Genomic DNA, 17068 nt, shown 5'->3' with positions numbered 1-17068 from the left:
CTTCGAAGATTATGTTTTCACACCTTGGAAGTTCCAGTAGAAGTAGTAGAACTGTCAAAATTTGAACAAAAGTTTTATCATTCGCCTCTGCAGATTCTGAAAAACTACTGTGTTGAGAGTGTCTGATCAACTTTTTTCTTTCAGTAGTCACTGATGAACCAACAACCTCAACATATGATTCTTGGATCTGTCTTGAACCAGTCTAACCTTCTGGCTCCTTGACATGAATGCCGATGGATTGTCATTGCAACAAATTGTTTGGAGGCATCTTCTTGTGTGTTGCAACCTGTTGAGCTCCTTGGGCATGAGCAGGAACTTATTTCTCCTGGAAACCTGACGTGGTAGCCACGAGTAGAGGGTAGGACAGAGGGCGACTAAATCAGTGTTTGTGACGGGCACTGGTAACCTTTAATGGCTGTCTGATGCATTTGGGTGACCAGAGGGTGCAACACATTTTGAACCTCACTACAAAATCTTTGATGATACCAGCACCAGTCACTACAATCGACCCATTCCTTGTCGTCCTATTTTGGAGAAAAGTTTTGGTAAGTCATTTGGTTGTAGTCTGCTCCCTATGTGTTGCACATATTTGTGAGTGCAGCTCTTTTACACTAGCCACCAGCTAATCACTAGTTGCTACTGACGCATGGGATAAAATGCGAAGTCTGGGATCACTGAGCAGCTCTACACCTAGTACGCATGGTTCAGGGTCCTCCACAATGTTTTTGTTTGCCTCTGCACTGAAAAAATTATACTGCAAACTGTTTTATATGACTTCCGCTTTATCTGCCGGAACACTGACAGTCATCTAAGTGTTAGCTGCTAAAATGGTCCAAACGTTAGGTGGTAGTCATTTGAACAACAACAAGAGGATGATATACACTCCTGGAAATGGAAAAAAGAACACATTGACACTGGTGTGTCAGACCCACCATACTTGCTCCGGACACTGCGAGAGGGCTGTACAAGCAATGATCACACGCACGGCACAGCAGACACACCAGGAACCGCGGTGTTGGCTGTCGAATGGCGCTAGCTGCGCAGCATTTGTGCACCGCCGCCGTCAGTGTCAGCCAGTTTGCCGTGGCATACGGAGCTCCATCGCAGTCTTTAACACTGGTAGCATGCCGCGACAGCGTAGACGTGAACCGTATGTGCAGTTGACGGACTTTGAGCGAGGGCGTATAGTGGGCATGCGGGAGGCCGGGTGTACGTACCGCCGAATTGCTCAACACGTGGGGCGTGAGGTCTCCACAGTACATCGATGGTGTCGCCAGTGGTCGGCGGAACGTGCACGTACCCGTCGACCTGGGACCGGACCGCAGCGACGCACGGATGCACGCCAAGACCGTAGGATCCTACGCAGTGCCGTAGGGGACCGCACCGCCATTTCCCAGCAAATTAGGGACACTGTTGCTCCTGGGGTATCGGCGAGGACCATTCGCAACCGTCTCCATGAAGCTGGGCTACAGTCCCGCACACCGTTAGGCCGTCTTCCGCTCACGCCCCGACATCGTGCAGCCCGCCTCCAGTGGTGTCGCGACAGGCGTGAATGGAGGGACGAATGGAGACGTGTCGTGAGTCGTGAGCAATGAGAGTCGCTTCTGCCTTGGTGCCAATGATGGTCGTATGCGAGTTTGGCGCCGTGCAGGTGAGCGCCACAATCAGGACTGCATACGACCGAGGCACACAGGGCCAACACCCGGCATCATGGTGTGGGGAGCGATCTCCTACACTGGCCGTACACCACTGGTGATCGTCGAAGGGACACTGAATAGTGCACGGTACATCCCAACCGTCATCGAACCCATCGTTCTACCATTCCTAGACCGGCAAGGGAACTTGCTGTTCCAACAGGACAATGCACGTCCGCATGTATCCCGTGCCACCCAACGTGCTCTAGAAGGTGTAAGTCAACTACCCTGGCCAGCAAGATCTCCGGATCTGTCCCCCATTGAGCATGTTTGGGACTGGATGAAGCGTCGTCTCACGCGGTCTGCACGTCCAGCACGAACGCTGGTCCAACTGAGGCGCCAGTTGGAAATGGCATGGCAAGCCGTTCCACAGGACTACATCCAGCATCTCTACGATCGTCTCCATGGGAGAATAGCAGCCTGCATTGCTGCGAAAGGTGGATATACACTGTACTAGTGCCGACATTGTGCATGCTCTGTTGCCTGTGTCTATGTGCCTGTGGTTCTGTCAGTGTGATCATGTGATGTATCTGACCCCAGGAATGTGTCAATAAAGTTTCCCCTTCCTGGGACAATGAATTCACGGTGTTCTTATTTCAATTTCCAGGAGTGTATATCAGCAACAAATTTGCCGACATCAGCAACCTATGTTCCTTGAATAACTGTTTGGGTGACTTGTCTTCTAATGACTCATCCACAAGTAATATCTAGAGTTGTATCTCTGGCAACAGCTACCTTGTGTTGATGTTGAAAGCACCCCAAAGTGCTGAACAGTTGATGAACTTACCATATGGTTAGCGTGCTCTGTTGCATTGCCTCCTGCTTGACAGCACTGCCAGTGTTAAGGTTAGCTATTAATGTAGTACTTCCAAATACTCTTGCATTCATTTTACAGAGTCACCACTGTGAGGATTTTTAACTTTTATAGTAAACAGAGATTGTTACCTTTTTCTTTCAGTCTTCCGTGAATATTACAGAAACAGTGAAACATCTGCACTGACAGAAACATTAACAACTCTCAGTTCACTAACGAAATACCTGTTTTAAAACGTGAAGATTTTTTTGTTTAAGAATACATCAATATTGAACCACTCACTATCACACTCATAGGCTTACTTAGAGTCTGGAGTCATTTCCCCCACACTCAATAGTTTAGGTGACAGGTAAAGAGCCGGTCGGTGTGGCCGAGCGGTTCTATGCGCTTCAGTCTGGAACCGCGCGACCGCTACTGTCGCAGGTTCAAATCCTGCCTCGGGCATGGATGTGTGTGATGTCCTTAGGTTAGTTAGGTTCAAGTAGTTCTAAGTTCTAGGGGAGTGATGACCTCAGAAGTTAAGTCCCATAGTGCTCAGAGCCATTTGAACAGGTAAAGAGCTTATCACATTAGTGCCCTGGCACAATTATGGAATGTGACTTTGCTTGCAGTAAATCGCCGTAAATCTTGGTTTTCCACACGTGTCACAGTTTCCAGCTACTGCCAGCTCCCCATAATTAATTCGTTCTAAAAGAGGAAGCTTTCGGCACTAAGTGGCATACTCCCGCTAAGGATAGTTTACACTCAGTTCAGGACACCAATTCGTAATGGAAGAAGTTATTCTATGGTCAGTGTTCGTAACCTGTCTTCGAAAATAAAATTTCAGAAGAGCGAAAAATGGGCTAAATGGTCAAGATGGTGACTCCTTAAGCAACAACAATTGTCCCACATCAATTTAATTCGCGAGCTTCACCACTAACCGAAGACTATATAAACTCCTTTTGAATTCACATAAGAACGCACAGCCGTGCAGGTTGGCTCTGCAGTCGAAGGCGCCTTGACACACTTCACGCGGCTGCCCCCATCGGAGGTTCGAGTCCTTCTTTTCCGCTTGGGTATGTGTGTTGTCATTAGCGTAAGTTAGTTTAAGTTAGATTAAGTAGAGTGTAAGCCTAGGGACCGATGACCTCAGCCATTTGGTCCCTTAGAACTTATCACAATTTTTTTTAAAAACGCACAATTATTTATGGAAGCCCACACATTAGCTCCTCACATGGTACGGCAATCTAACTGTATGGGCAAATCAATTTCATCACATCAGAGACTGAGAACGACATTACGATAGCTGGCAACGTGAGGTTATAATGATTTGGAATCTGCAGCTGGACTGTCCAAGCAAGCACTGAGCAAAATACGAGGTGCATTCAAGTTCTAAGGCCTCCGATTTTGTTTTCTAATTAACTACTCACCCGAAATTGATGAAACTGGCGTTACTTCTCGACGTAATCGCCCTGCAGACATTTTTCACAATGCTGACGCCATGATTCCATGGCAGCGGTGAAGGCTTCTTTAGGAGTCTGTTTTGACCACTGGAAAATCGCTGAGGCAATAGCAGCACGGCTGGTGAATGTGCGGCCACGGAGAGTGTCTTTCATTGTTGGAAAAAGCCAAAAGTCACTAGGAGCCAGGTCAGGTGAGTAGGGAGCATGAGGAGTCACTTCAAAGTTGTTATCACAAAGAAACTGTTGCGTAACGTTAGCTCGATGTGCGGGTGCGTTGTCTTGGTGAAACAGCACACGCGCAGCCCTTCCCAGACGTTTTTGTTGCAGTGCAGGGAGGAATTTGTTCTTCAAAACATTTTCGTAGGATGCACCTGTTACTGTAGTGCCCTTTGGAACGCAATTTGTAAGGATTAAGCCCTAGCTGTCCCAGAACATGGACACCATCATTTTTTCAGCACTGGCGGTTACCCGAAATTGTTTTGGTGGCGGTGAATCTGTGTGCTTCCATTGAGCTGACTGGCGCTTTGTTTCTGGATTAAAAAATGGCATCCATGTCTCATCCATTGTCACAACCGACGAAAAGAAAGTCCCATTCATGCTGCCGTTGCGCGTCAACATTGCTTGGCAACATGCCACACGGGCAGCCATGTGGTCGTCCGTCAGCATTCGTGGCACCCACCTGGATGACACTTTTCGCATTTTCAGGTCGTCATGCAGGATTGTGTGCACAGGACCCACTGAAATGCCAACTCTGGAGGCGATCTGTTCAACAGTCATTCGGCGATCCCCCAAAACAATTCTCTCCACTTTCTCGATCATGTTGTCAGACCGGCTTGTGCGAGCCCAAGGTTGTTTCGGTTTGTTGTCACACGATGTTCTGCCTTCATTAAACTGTCGCACCCACGAACGCACTTTCGACACATCCATAACTCCATCACCACATGTCTCCTTCAACTGTCGATGAATTTCAGTTGGTTTCACACCACGCAAATTCAGAAAACGAATGATTGCACTCTGTTCAGGTAACGAAAACGTCGCCATTTTAAGTATTTAAAACAGTTCTCATTCTCGCCACTGGCAGTAAAATTCCATCTGCTGTACGGTGCTGCCATCTCTGGGACGTATTGACAATGAATGCGGCCTCATTTTAAAACAATGCGCATGTTTCTATCTCTTTCCAGACTGAAGTGCGAAAGAAACTGGTATAGGCATACGTACTCAAATACAGATATATGTAAATGGGCAGAATATGGTTCTAAGGTCATCAATGCCTGTGTAAGACAACAAGTGTCTGGCACAGTTGTTAGATTGGTTACTGCTGCTACAAAGGCAGGTTATCAAGATTTAGTGCGTTTGAGCGTGGTGTTATAGTCGGCGCACGAGCAATGGGACACAGCATCTCTGAGATAGCGATGAAGTAGGGATTTCTCCTTACGACCATTTCACGAGTATACCATGAATATCAGGAATCCGGTAAAACATCAAATCTCCAATATCTCTGCGGCTGGATAAAGATCCTGCAAGAGCAGGACCAACGACGACTGAAGCGAATCGTTCAGTGTGACAGAAGTGCAACCCTTCCGCACATTTGTGCAGATTTCAATTGTAGGCCATCAACAAGTGTCAGTATGCGAACCATTCAACGAAACATCGTTGATATGGACTTTTGGAGCTGAAGACCCACCCATGTGCCCTTGATGACTGCACAACACAAAGCTTTACACCTCACCAGGACCTGTCAACATCGACATTGGACTGTTGGTGACTGAAAACACGTTGCCTGGTCAGATGAGTCTGGTTTCAAATTGTATTGAGCTGACCGGAGTTCATGGGTATGGAGACAACTTTATGAATCCATGGAACATGCATATCAGCAGAGGACTGTTCATGCTGGCGGAGGCTCTGTAATGTGAGGCATGTGCAGTTGGAGTGATATGGGATCCCTGATACGTCTAGATACCACTCTGACAGGTGATGCATACATAGGCCTAAGCATCCTGTCTGATCAGTTACATCCATTCATGTCAATTGCGCATTCCGACGGACTTGGGCAATTCCAGCAGGACAATGCGACATCTCACACATCCAGAATTGCTACAGAGTGTCTCCAGTAACACTCTTCTGGGTTTAAACTCTTCCACTGGCCACCAAACTCCCCAGACATGAACATTATTGAGTGTATCTGGGATTCCTTCGTACTCTTAGGGATTTATGGACAGTCCTGCAGGATTCATGGTGTCAGTTCCCTCCAAAACTACTTCAGATATTAGTCAAGCCCAGGCCACGTCGTGTTGTGGCGCTTGGGCGTGCTCGTGGGGGCCCTACACGATTTTAGGTAGGTCTACCAGTTTCTTTGGGTCTTCAGTGTAGTACTAAACACTTGCAGAACCATACTAATGTTTCCCCTTTTTCCCATAGGCTCAACTGCTCTAATTTTCTCTAGTCGGGAATTATAAGCAGCTGCCTTCTTATCCCAAGGACGTGGGCGCCCTTGACGTTGATATAAAACGTTTGGGTGTCATATGAAACAAAAGCAGGAAACGACGATCACACAAACTTTCTGCTGGCCGCCTGGAAGAAGTATGGAGAGCAATAAGTGCTAGTGTGCACAGAATACGTATCGCATACACTTATTGCTCGCCAGGCGGTCTGCAGATTGTATCGTTGTTTCTGGACTGTGCCTCTGACGTTACATATTTCAATCAGACCTTTTACATCATGATATGGGCACGACTCTGCAACCTGATGATGTTCTAAAACAACGAGACCGGTGGTGACATAACAATCGTGTATTAATACGGTTATCGTGGCTGTCAACAGTCATTTAATATTAAATTCAACCATTTCAATAATGAACTCTCCAGACCTTAGAGCACTGACTCACATCGGCATTGTGCACGTAAAGACAGAAACACTACACTGAACAAACAGATGAGTCAGAGTGTTTGTAGTTATTTTGTGATTATTGAAAGTATTTCAAATTCGTAATTTTGGTAGATGCAAAAGCAGATTTCAAACAACTTTAATAAATCCGAGTCACACACTTGCGTTCGCCATATTTGTGGCAACTTCCAATCCACACGCTACAATTTGTATGCGCAGGTGTGAATTGCGCCCCAGGTTTGAGTTTCTGGCACATCTGAAATATGCGCAAAATTCTGGTCCCCTCACTACAACTTGACTATGCACGTCCGATGATACGTGAGCGGACAAAACGTAGCGTGTGGACTAGTCAATCATCTTGGCAACAGTAGTTTCGATACTCGAAGTGTGTTCTCTCTCCTTCTACACTGGTTGCCTGTGTAGTGTGTTGTTGTGGTCGAAGTGCATTGGGTGTGTTCGAATTCTTAGCGGGACTTGTGATTTCGTTTTTTAATCGTTGTTTATGTTTATGTGTACGTTTTTTCGTACGACTTGGCTCACACAATGAATCATAATGGTTTCTAAATGTGTGAACAGAACTCTCTTTTTGTTTCGGGATGGTGTGCGCCTACATCGTATGAAATTCTACATTTACGAATGTGCTGAAAGGGATGCTTTAAAATCAATGATACAGGTGTGTGCAGAACAAAACACTTATATAAATTGACAATTTTGAAATACTGAAGTATTCATTATTAATAATCTTGTTTGATGTGTGTATTCAAACACATATTTCACATATGTTGTTAGAGTTGTCACGAAAGTGTTTTTTACCGTCTACAATATATGTCTACACAAAATTTTAATTGTAAAGTAAAAGCCTAGAATTGATGAGTCGGCGACTAAAAAATGTTACTGTTTCAATAAGTTAACACTGATTGAGACTCGTCAGCTAGCGGTCAGTTTCTCTTGTAAACAATGCTGACTTAATTATGTCAGCATTATTTGTCTTTAAAATTTAAAAAAAAAAACTGTAATAATAGTCATGTCCCCTGGGAGGGAATCATGCTCACAGTATAAATCTTTATCGCATTGTTTGCTATTTAAATTGCCAAGAATGGGATATTCAGTACACCCATTTTGAGAATAAATGATCAAACTTGCAGTCTTAAAATTGTTCTACACAATTTCTTGTGTACCACCCTTGTGATTTCTGCTGATGTTAACCCAGAAGCACTAGCACAAACACCGTGGTTTGTTATTATTACGAATTTCTCTTCTCCATGCACGACACTATTTAAAGCAGTGCTAACTTTGTATTTATTATTATTTGTTTTAGTTACAGACTCTCTTTCTCTGCCAGTGTGTGTGTGTGTGTGTGTGTGTGTGTGTGTGTGTGTGTGTGTGTGTGTGTGTGTGTGTGTGTGTGTGTATTTTCCATTTAGTAATTTGTAAACATCCAAACAGAAAGGAGACATCTGTTGTTATGAATTTTTAAATAGGCCTAGTGTTTTTTTTTTTTCTCCATATCATCATATGCCGTTACCTCTGTCAACTTGCATCCATGCTGGTCCTGGATGTTTTCTAATATCATCATAAACTATATTTCATTATCACCTCTCTCTTATATTCCCTCTTGGACTTCAGCAAAGAACTTTCTTGGACAATCTACTCTATTTGTCTAGCAACATGTCCTACTGGTCTCCATTTCATTTTCATTAGGGGACTACAGTTATAATTACATATTGGACTCTATTGTGTTTACTGACCAATTTGTTTGTTTTCCTTTCGTGCATTGTGAGATAACATGCATCTTGTAATTCATTGCTTGTAGCTTTTAGTTTTTTTGAAAGACATTATAGTAAAAGCAGGCTAAGTGCCTCACTGTCATGATTCAAAACTGACAACACAGACTAATTGCAAACTTTCTATTTCAAACACATTGGAGCTAAAGTTTTGGAAATCCTGTTTTATTTGCCAAAAGCACTCCATGTTTTTACTCCATTTTTAAATTTATTTTGGTGTGTATATTATGCTTCTTAACTGCCTAAGATACAAAAAAATTCTTTCCATGTTTTCATTGCCTATTCCACTAATTTTCTTATTAACTTTTTCTCATTTCTTCTGTGCTCGTGATATGTTATTGTTGTGGTTTGATTGTAATTTATTTGTAGATTTACTTGCAATCTTTTCTTGCACATTGCTCCATTTGTAGTTGAAATTTATGTTATCTAGATGTAAGCAATACAGCATCATCAACAAAGCAGAGGTCGTTAGGGTCTGTTCCATTAACATGTATTCTTTCTTCATTTTCCCAATTAAAATATCTGTCAACTTCCCTTAGAACTGACAAGACTAATTTAATGGGTATTTACATGACTTGGCTGTATCAGTAATTTATTTGTCCAAGCGTCATTTTACAATGATGTTGGAACCTCAATAATAATAATAATAATAATAATAAAAGGGCAGGACAAGACAGGTGGTTGGCCGTGTCCTCGTTGAAGGAACTACCCCAACACCTGCCCGAAATGTTTGAGGTAAGTCAAAGTCAGGATGGTCAGACAGGGGTCATTCCATGCCAAAACGCACAATAATTCTAGGATTGGTAGCTCTCTATCTCAGATTTTCACAAAACTTTGCACATCTGCTTATAATTACAACATAGCAACTTCTGCAAAATCTTTTTGGTCTGAGACTACAACTTTATTTTATATTGAATTGTAAATGTAGTGATATTCTGATAACTGGGCTCTGCAAGAATGTCAATGCAAAATGGCATTTATCTACATAAATGCCCATAACGAGGGTGTTTACGAAGCTTTTGATGTGGAATTTTTTCCAGACATTAACTAAGACATATAGTTAACAGATACCCAGTTATTGAAGCAATAAAGTTACAAAGAAAATTTTAAAAAAATGTTAATGTATGTCAATTTTTGATTTCAGAAAAATTGTGAGGATGTGGAAAAACGTTTATATCACATTTCTCCAATGAGCTGGGAACCTGATTTTGGCCTTTAATAATCCCCTAGATTGTAAGCGTTTTAATAAAATAAAAATTTTAATGGGTCTTCTGCTAGTTGACACACACATCTGAAACCAAAATACCTTTTGTTGTGTGGAAAAGAGTCATCTTAAGTAAGTTCATCCACTCCCTGCCTCAGATGCAAGGGCATCAAATTCATTCTAGCCAGGCCAGTTCACTTTAAGTGTGAAAAATTTATTTCCTTTCGTTTGACTAATTCAGTTATTTTTTAAAGACTGTAATCTATGTGATTTATGTGTTCAGCAAATCACCTGCTCACACTAGTAAAAAGGTGTTCTTAGACAGTAGTAGCTTCTTTCAAACCTTTATAGGGTCGACAGAAGCGTCCGATCCCACGCGTCGGCTTTGACCCGTGACGTAAGGGTGTTGTCGTGTGTGACGTCATGACGGCGCGGAGTTTGGTTTGAGTGTGGCTGTCTCTAGTTCTGTTTTATCTTATTTTGTTTACTTTTCTGATTGTTCGTTCTATCTCGTGAGATTTTTTTTTTTTTTTTTTTTTTTAATTTAAAAGCGCGTATTACTTATTTTGATTATCTGTTTCCTCCAATTTCTGTTTTAGTTTATTATATTTTTCTTTCTGACCTGTTCGTTCTATCCCGTGAGTTTTTTTTAAAAAAAAGACAAAAAACTCTAATCAGCTACTGAAGCATCTTTATCTTCTATGGGTTGCAGGGGTTACGACCCCTGGGGAGGTGGGTGGGTATTCATGCATGGCTGTCTTCACTTACACGTTGTAGCTACGCAAGATGTCTAAATTTGTTTATATTTAGTTTGCCCCCCCACCCAAAACACCCCATTTCCCGCGCTTGTCCCGTTAGTGTCATTAGCCTTCTTGTGGAAAGTGTGTGTATTTGTTTTTGTTTCCGCCATATTTGTGACTTCATGGGTCAAAGCAGACGGGCGGGATCGGACGCTTCCGTATTTCCCCTTTATAGATATGAAAGAAATGTAACAATTGTGAAAATTCATTGATGAGAATAACTGGCATGCAACAATTAGTTTATTTGGCCTCAGTTTCTCTTTTGTCTTTCTGTGAGAAAGTTTGTATATGTTTGTGATGTGGCTGTTTCATTCCACTTGTATAAACTATGTTTTAAGTGAATTAGTGCTCAGTTAATTTCAGTGGAAAACGTGAATTCATACAATGTTGGAAAACTACTAAAAACACCATGTCATTTGATAACCTATACCTTAGTCAAAACTCTACAAAAAGTAGAAGAGCCAAGTGAAGATGAACAAGATTTGATATTGATGTGATCCAATATATGCTTTCCACAAGATCAAGAAAGTGTTACTGTATGTGGTCGTCACAGATAAAGTTTTTGAAAGTCGTCAAGGAACTTGTTGTGATCCTTTCAAAAAACACAGACAAATAATTAAAAGAGCGAAATGATAATTCAATGGACACCCTAGCTACAACCAGGCATTGATATACTTCATTGGGGACATGTTGAAAATGTGTGCCCCGACCGGGACTTGAACCTGGGATCTCCTGCTTACATGGCAGACGCTCTACCCATCTGAGCCACCGAGGGCACGTTCCCTGTGATATGAACATTCCCAGCATGTGCACACCACTACATTCATAGTGCGCCTAATAGAAGTTTGCCCATCATACTCAATACTCGTGGCAGATTAATCTACCAAGTCCCGTACGAGTTCGGTTGCAGCTAGGGTGTCCATTTAATTATCATTTCATTCTAGCAAAGCTGCATGGTAATCTACGGTAACTGTTCTTCCAGGAACTGATACTACATATATAGTTAAAATATGGCTTCCCAGCCATTGACCTTCTTGTGCGAACACACACGGTATGCCCGAACTCGTACGGGACTTGGTAGATTAATCTGCCATGAGTAATGAGTATGATGGGCAAACATCTATTAGGCGCACTATGAATGTAGTGGTGTGGACATGTTGGGAATGTGTGTCTCACGGGGAGCGTGCAAGGGATAAGTCCCTGCAGGCGCACTATTCTCTGTGCCCTCGGTGGCTCAGATGGATAGAGCGTCTGCCATGTAAGCAGGAGAGCCCGAGTTCGAGTCCCGGTCGGGGCACACATTTTCAACATGTCCCCAATGAAGTAACCGAGCGAGGTGGCACAGTGGTTAGACAATGGTAGACACTGGACTCGCATTCGGGAGGACGACAGTTCAATCCCGCGTCCGGCCATCCTGATTTAGGTTTTCCGTGACTTCCCTAAATCGCTCCAAGCAAATGCCGGGATGGTTCCTTTGAAAGGGCACGACCAACTTCCTTTCCCATCCTTCCCTAATCCGATGAGACTGATGACCTCGCTGTCTGGTCTCCTTCCCCAAACAACCCAACCCAGCCCCCAATGAAGTATATCAACACCTGGTTGCAGCTAGGGTGTCCATTTAATTATCATTTTATTCTAGCAAAGCTGCATGGTCATCTACGGTAACTGTTCTTTTAGGAACAGGTACTACCGCCATATATAGTTAAAAGATCCTTAAGGTCAGTTTGCTTGTCTTTATCTAAATCATTAAGTGTTAGAAGAATCTATATAAAAGCAGGCCAAAAACTGTGCACAACACATTGTAAGATTTGTGAAGAGAAAACTGACATCAGTGATAGAAATGAAAGTGATGCAGATGACCCGGAGGAGACATTTCACGAATTAGCACTAAAAAGTCAAAGTATTGAGCACGCAAAGAAAACTTTACATGATTTGGAGTGCTTTTTCTTAAAACTTCACTGCATTCCAAAACACAGCAAGGCTGCATTTGACAAAAAGAAGCTAGGAAAAGTGAAGCGTATTTGGGAAGGAAAAGTGTGCCAGGCATTTTATTGCAGTATTGAAGATTCTGACCTTAGAGAAGAAAAATTTGCTGATGAAATTGTCAAGAAAGCCAAAGATTTGGATGCCATGATATTGTTAATAAAATCCAAGTGCCTAGTGTAAGAGTACCTGAAAAAATACAAAAACTTTAGCTCCATCCTCTTGGTCAAGAGGAAACATAATGTCAGAATTCTATGTTAGTGTGTATGTGGTTTGACAAGCAAGGAGTCTGAAAACAGAAATGGGCATTTTATGAATTCCTAAACCTAAAAGAGTTTTGATAAAGTCGTAAAGACTGTCACTGATTTCTACCAAAGTGATGAATATACTTGAATGTTACCAGAAGCAAAAGACAAAGTCAGAATTCAGAAGAATGTGTATGTGCTAAAAAGTCTCATTCTTTGCAACTTAAGAGAACTGTACTCTTGTTTTAAATGGGAGAAATTAAACGTTAACATTGGTCTTCTAAATTTTGTTTCCTAAGACTGAAGTGGCGTATTTTATCTGGTGCCACCGGCACTCATTCAGTATTAGTCTGTGTGTTATCCACCAAAATGTAAAACTGCTTTTGGATGCAGAACACATTGAAGAAACATGCAAAGAACTTATAAAATTTCTTGTATGTGGCTCTGAGAACTGTGACTGTGATGCTTAATCATTGTGATAATTGTTCCAGTCATGACAAACTGTCAGAATTATTAAAACAGAAATTAGTTTACAAAGATGCTGACAATGAAATTGAGTTTAGCCAGTGGATAAACACAGATAATCGGGGAGAATTCGTAAAGCAATCTGCAACTGTTGATGAATACACGGACAAGTTGGTAACAAAATTATAGGCACTTAAAGCACATTCATTTATATCCAAGTGTCAGTTAAAATATTTGGACAACATGGTTGTGGAATAACAGCAATTAGTATAAATTAACTTAGTATTAAGAAAACAGTCTTAATCATTTTTTTGTTTATTTTGTGCCAACCGGTTTCAGCCCATCGCAGGGGCCATCTTCAGGGCGAGCATATAGTTGACTGCTGGTGGCGTCACTTCTGCCAGGGTGTGGCAGGAGACTGTCACACCTCCTGCCACACCTTGGTAGACGTGATGCCATCAGCAGTCAACCATATGTTCACTCTGAAGATGGCCCCTGCAATGGGCTGAAACACAGTCTGTGTCGCCTGGCTACCAAGAGCTGTTGCATAGCAATTTGATTCACGACTCCAGTTATATGGCTTCTTCCGTATATAGCGATTTTTCGACTATGACATGTGGGGTCTGAAGATGGCATCAATGTAATGCCGAAACTGGTAGCGCATAAGAAGTTCATAAAATAAATTTCTACAATACATACGGCTGTTGGTAAATTATTGCATCAAGACTATTAATATTGTCTGCAATATCATTCATATACAACATGAGCAGCAGTGGTCCCATCGCAAAATACTGCATCTATCTGACAGCCTTCATACAAAGCTTTCAGTGTGTCATGTGAGATAAGTGTGAGTTGGGTTTCACATGATCATTGTTTTTGGAATCCATGCTGGTTGGCACAGATGAGGTCATTCTCTTCAAAATGCATCATTATGTTTGAGCTCAGAATATGTTCTATGATTTTACAAGTGGATGTCTGGGGTACTGGACAGTAGAGTTGCGAATCACTTCTACTACCCTTTTTGTATGTGTGTGTTACCTATGCTTTCTTCCAACAACTTCTTTATTTGAGAGATCTATGATAGATCATAGTTAGGAAAAGGGTGAACTCAGACTCAAATTCAGTACAGAATCTCATAGGGATTCCTTTAGACCCTGGAGCATTGCTCAGTTTTAATGAGTTCAGCTGTTTCTCAATATCACTGACACTATTAGTGATTTCACTCGTCCTTTCAGTGATACGAGGATTAAATTGGGGCAATACTCCTGTGTTTTCTTTTTTGAAAAGGAACATTTAAAAACAGTCAAGCATTTCTGCTTTTGTTTTGCTACCCACAATTTCAGTTTGTGTATCATTCGCTAGGGACTGGACACTAATTTTGGTGCCACTAACAGTCTTTACATACAACCAGAATTTCTTTGGGTTCTGTGAAAGATCACTTGACAATATTCTGCTATGGTAGTTATTGCAGCCTTCATGCATTGCTCTATTGGCATTCAAATGTGTTTCGTTCAGCCTATGTCTACCTACAGTGCTACACTTTGCTTTACACCTATTATGCAGTAATCTCTGTTTCTTTAGAAGTTTCTTTACAGCGAGTGTGTATCATGGAGGTTCCCTCCCATTATGAACTGTTCTACTGGATACATGTCTATTCAGTGCGTGGTCAGCAATTCGCCTGAACTTGAGCTATAGTTCCTCTACATGCTCTTGCTGCCCTGTGCTGAAATTTTCAAGTTCCTCATTAAGATATGACACTACAGATTTTTTTGTATGGTTGACTGAACTTGTATATCTTTCTACTTGTTTTAGTTGCCCTTTGTTCTTTGGTAATCATTGTTACCACAACCGCACCATGATCACTGATAGTCAGTTTTGATGTGGACATCCTCAAAGAGGTCAGGTCTATTTGATGCCATTAGATCCAATGTAGTTCCACCATGAGTGGGTTTCAAACTATCTGTTCTAGGTAGTTTTCGCATGTTCACCACTAACAAAACTGTAATTTTCTCAATTGATTGTTGGATGATTTAAATCTCTACCTATGATTACAGCATGTTTGGGGAACTTGCTTACAAGCGAACTTAGGTTTTCTCTGAAGTTTTTTTGTTACATCAGGAGATGAGTCTGGTGGGTGAAAGAAGGATCCAGTTATAGTTTTATGACCAACCCTGATCTTGAGTCTTGCCTGAACAGTATCACAGGCAGCCTCAATTTCTATCTCAGTGGATTTGAGATTCATGTGTAATGGGACAAATACACTGCCTCCATTTCCCATCAGCTTATCCTTTCAATGTACACTTTAATTTTGCTCAGAAATCTCACTGTTATCAATCTCAGGTTTCTACCAACTTTCTGTACCTAGTGTTATGTGAGCTTCAACACTTTTTAGGAGCATTTCGAACTGTGGTACTTTGTTGCAAATGCTTTGGCAGTTCACCACTGGGATTTCAATACCTTCACTTATGGGGGCCATTTCTCTCCATATTAGTCTTACACTTCTGGGTTTCCTACTGCTATCATTATCTGGATTGGATGGAGAGTTGCGTAATCTAAAAAATCCTTGTGTGTATGCCACACACAGTCAGATACCTTGGTAGCAGCGTCTGATGTATAGTACACACCTGACCCATTTAGGGGCACCCTAGTTCTTAACCTTAAAACCCAAGTCCAGGAGGTCGCAGCCTACCTTGTCACAGAACTTTCAAATACAGGTAAAGTTATTTTTAATTTAGAACGCCTGTCCAGAGGTAATGGAGCCATACACTTTTTATTTATTTAATGATTGGTGATTAACATGTATGTTCACTCTCACAGTTAGTATAACACTTTTCTTGCATAGGAAGTATGTTTTAATTACCCAACTTTTCAGAATACCTTAGAGATTGTTGAAAAAGCAAAAGTGTAGCAGTCTCTGCTTAAACAACAGGCTACAAATGATACTTAAACAGGGTGGATCCTCACCATCTTTTGTAAATGCATTCAGTGTTAGCCACAATTCTTCTGGGCTCTCATTTCATCCTATAAATAGTTCGATAGTGATCCTTCCAGTTTTATCAAACACAAACAGTCTCTTATCTTTCCTGATGACTTATTTGCCTTTGGTGACCATCAATTCTCTAATAGCATCATGGTCACTAATCCCTTTCTCAGTGGTGATACTCTCAGAAAGGTTGGGTATGTTTATAACTAGGTCTAAAATATTTTTTCTACCTGTTTTCAGTATGATTATCATAAAGCTGTGTGTGGGTGGAGGAGGGGACTGTGGACCAGAATATTCACAATTTTTGGTATTTGACAACTAGATCATACAGTTGTCCACAATTTTTGTAATGTCATCCACATCTAACTACCCAGAAAGCTGAGGCTGTCATTTTGATTTAGATGTAGTGGATTCAAAATAGCTGTGTTGCTTATAGTCACAATAAAGCAGTCTTGAATACGGTGTGAGTTTGCTTCTTGTGGCAATGCCAAATAAAGCAATGATAACAATTGCTGACCGAGCGGGGTGGCGCAGTGGTTAGACACTGGACTCGCATTCGGGAGGACGATGGTCCAATCCCGCGTCCGGCCATCCTGATTTAGGTTTTCCGTGATTTCCCTAAATCACTCCAGGCAAATGCCGGGATGGTTCCTCTGACAGGGCACGGCCGACTTCCTTCCCAATCCTTCCCTAATCCGATGAGACCGATGACCACGCTGTCTGGTCTCCTTCCCCAAACCAACCAACTAACCAACCAACAATTGCTGACAA

The 17068-nt window shown here is 42.0% G+C and overlaps 1 protein-coding gene and 2 non-coding genes across 4 annotated transcripts in view; 2 read left to right on the top strand and 1 right to left on the bottom strand.

The window, feature by feature from the left end:
- Window positions 1–7263: 7263 nt before the first annotated feature.
- LOC126184718 (uncharacterized) overlaps window positions 7264–17068 on the top strand; it is a 189142-nt gene continuing 179337 nt past the window's right edge. For both annotated transcript variants that reach the window (XM_049927254.1, XM_049927245.1), the window contains exon 1: window positions 7264–7506. In XM_049927254.1, the coding sequence (XP_049783211.1) occupies window positions 7387–7506 (120 nt within the window). In that variant the 5' untranslated portion in view covers window positions 7264–7386. The remainder of the gene's footprint in view (window positions 7507–17068) is intronic.
- Trnat-ugu (transfer RNA threonine (anticodon UGU)) lies at window positions 11323–11397 on the bottom strand. The gene has a single exon. It is a non-coding gene; the product is annotated as a tRNA-Thr (tRNA).
- On the top strand, window positions 11844–11918 carry Trnat-ugu (transfer RNA threonine (anticodon UGU)). The gene has a single exon. It is a non-coding gene; the product is annotated as a tRNA-Thr (tRNA).

This window comes from Schistocerca cancellata, chromosome 1 (genome assembly GCF_023864275.1).
Source record: "Schistocerca cancellata isolate TAMUIC-IGC-003103 chromosome 1, iqSchCanc2.1, whole genome shotgun sequence".
NCBI classification, from domain to species: Eukaryota; Metazoa; Arthropoda; class Insecta; order Orthoptera; family Acrididae; genus Schistocerca; species Schistocerca cancellata.
Note: the sequence above shows the minus strand (reverse complement) of the source record. Positions and strands in the feature narration are given on the sequence as shown.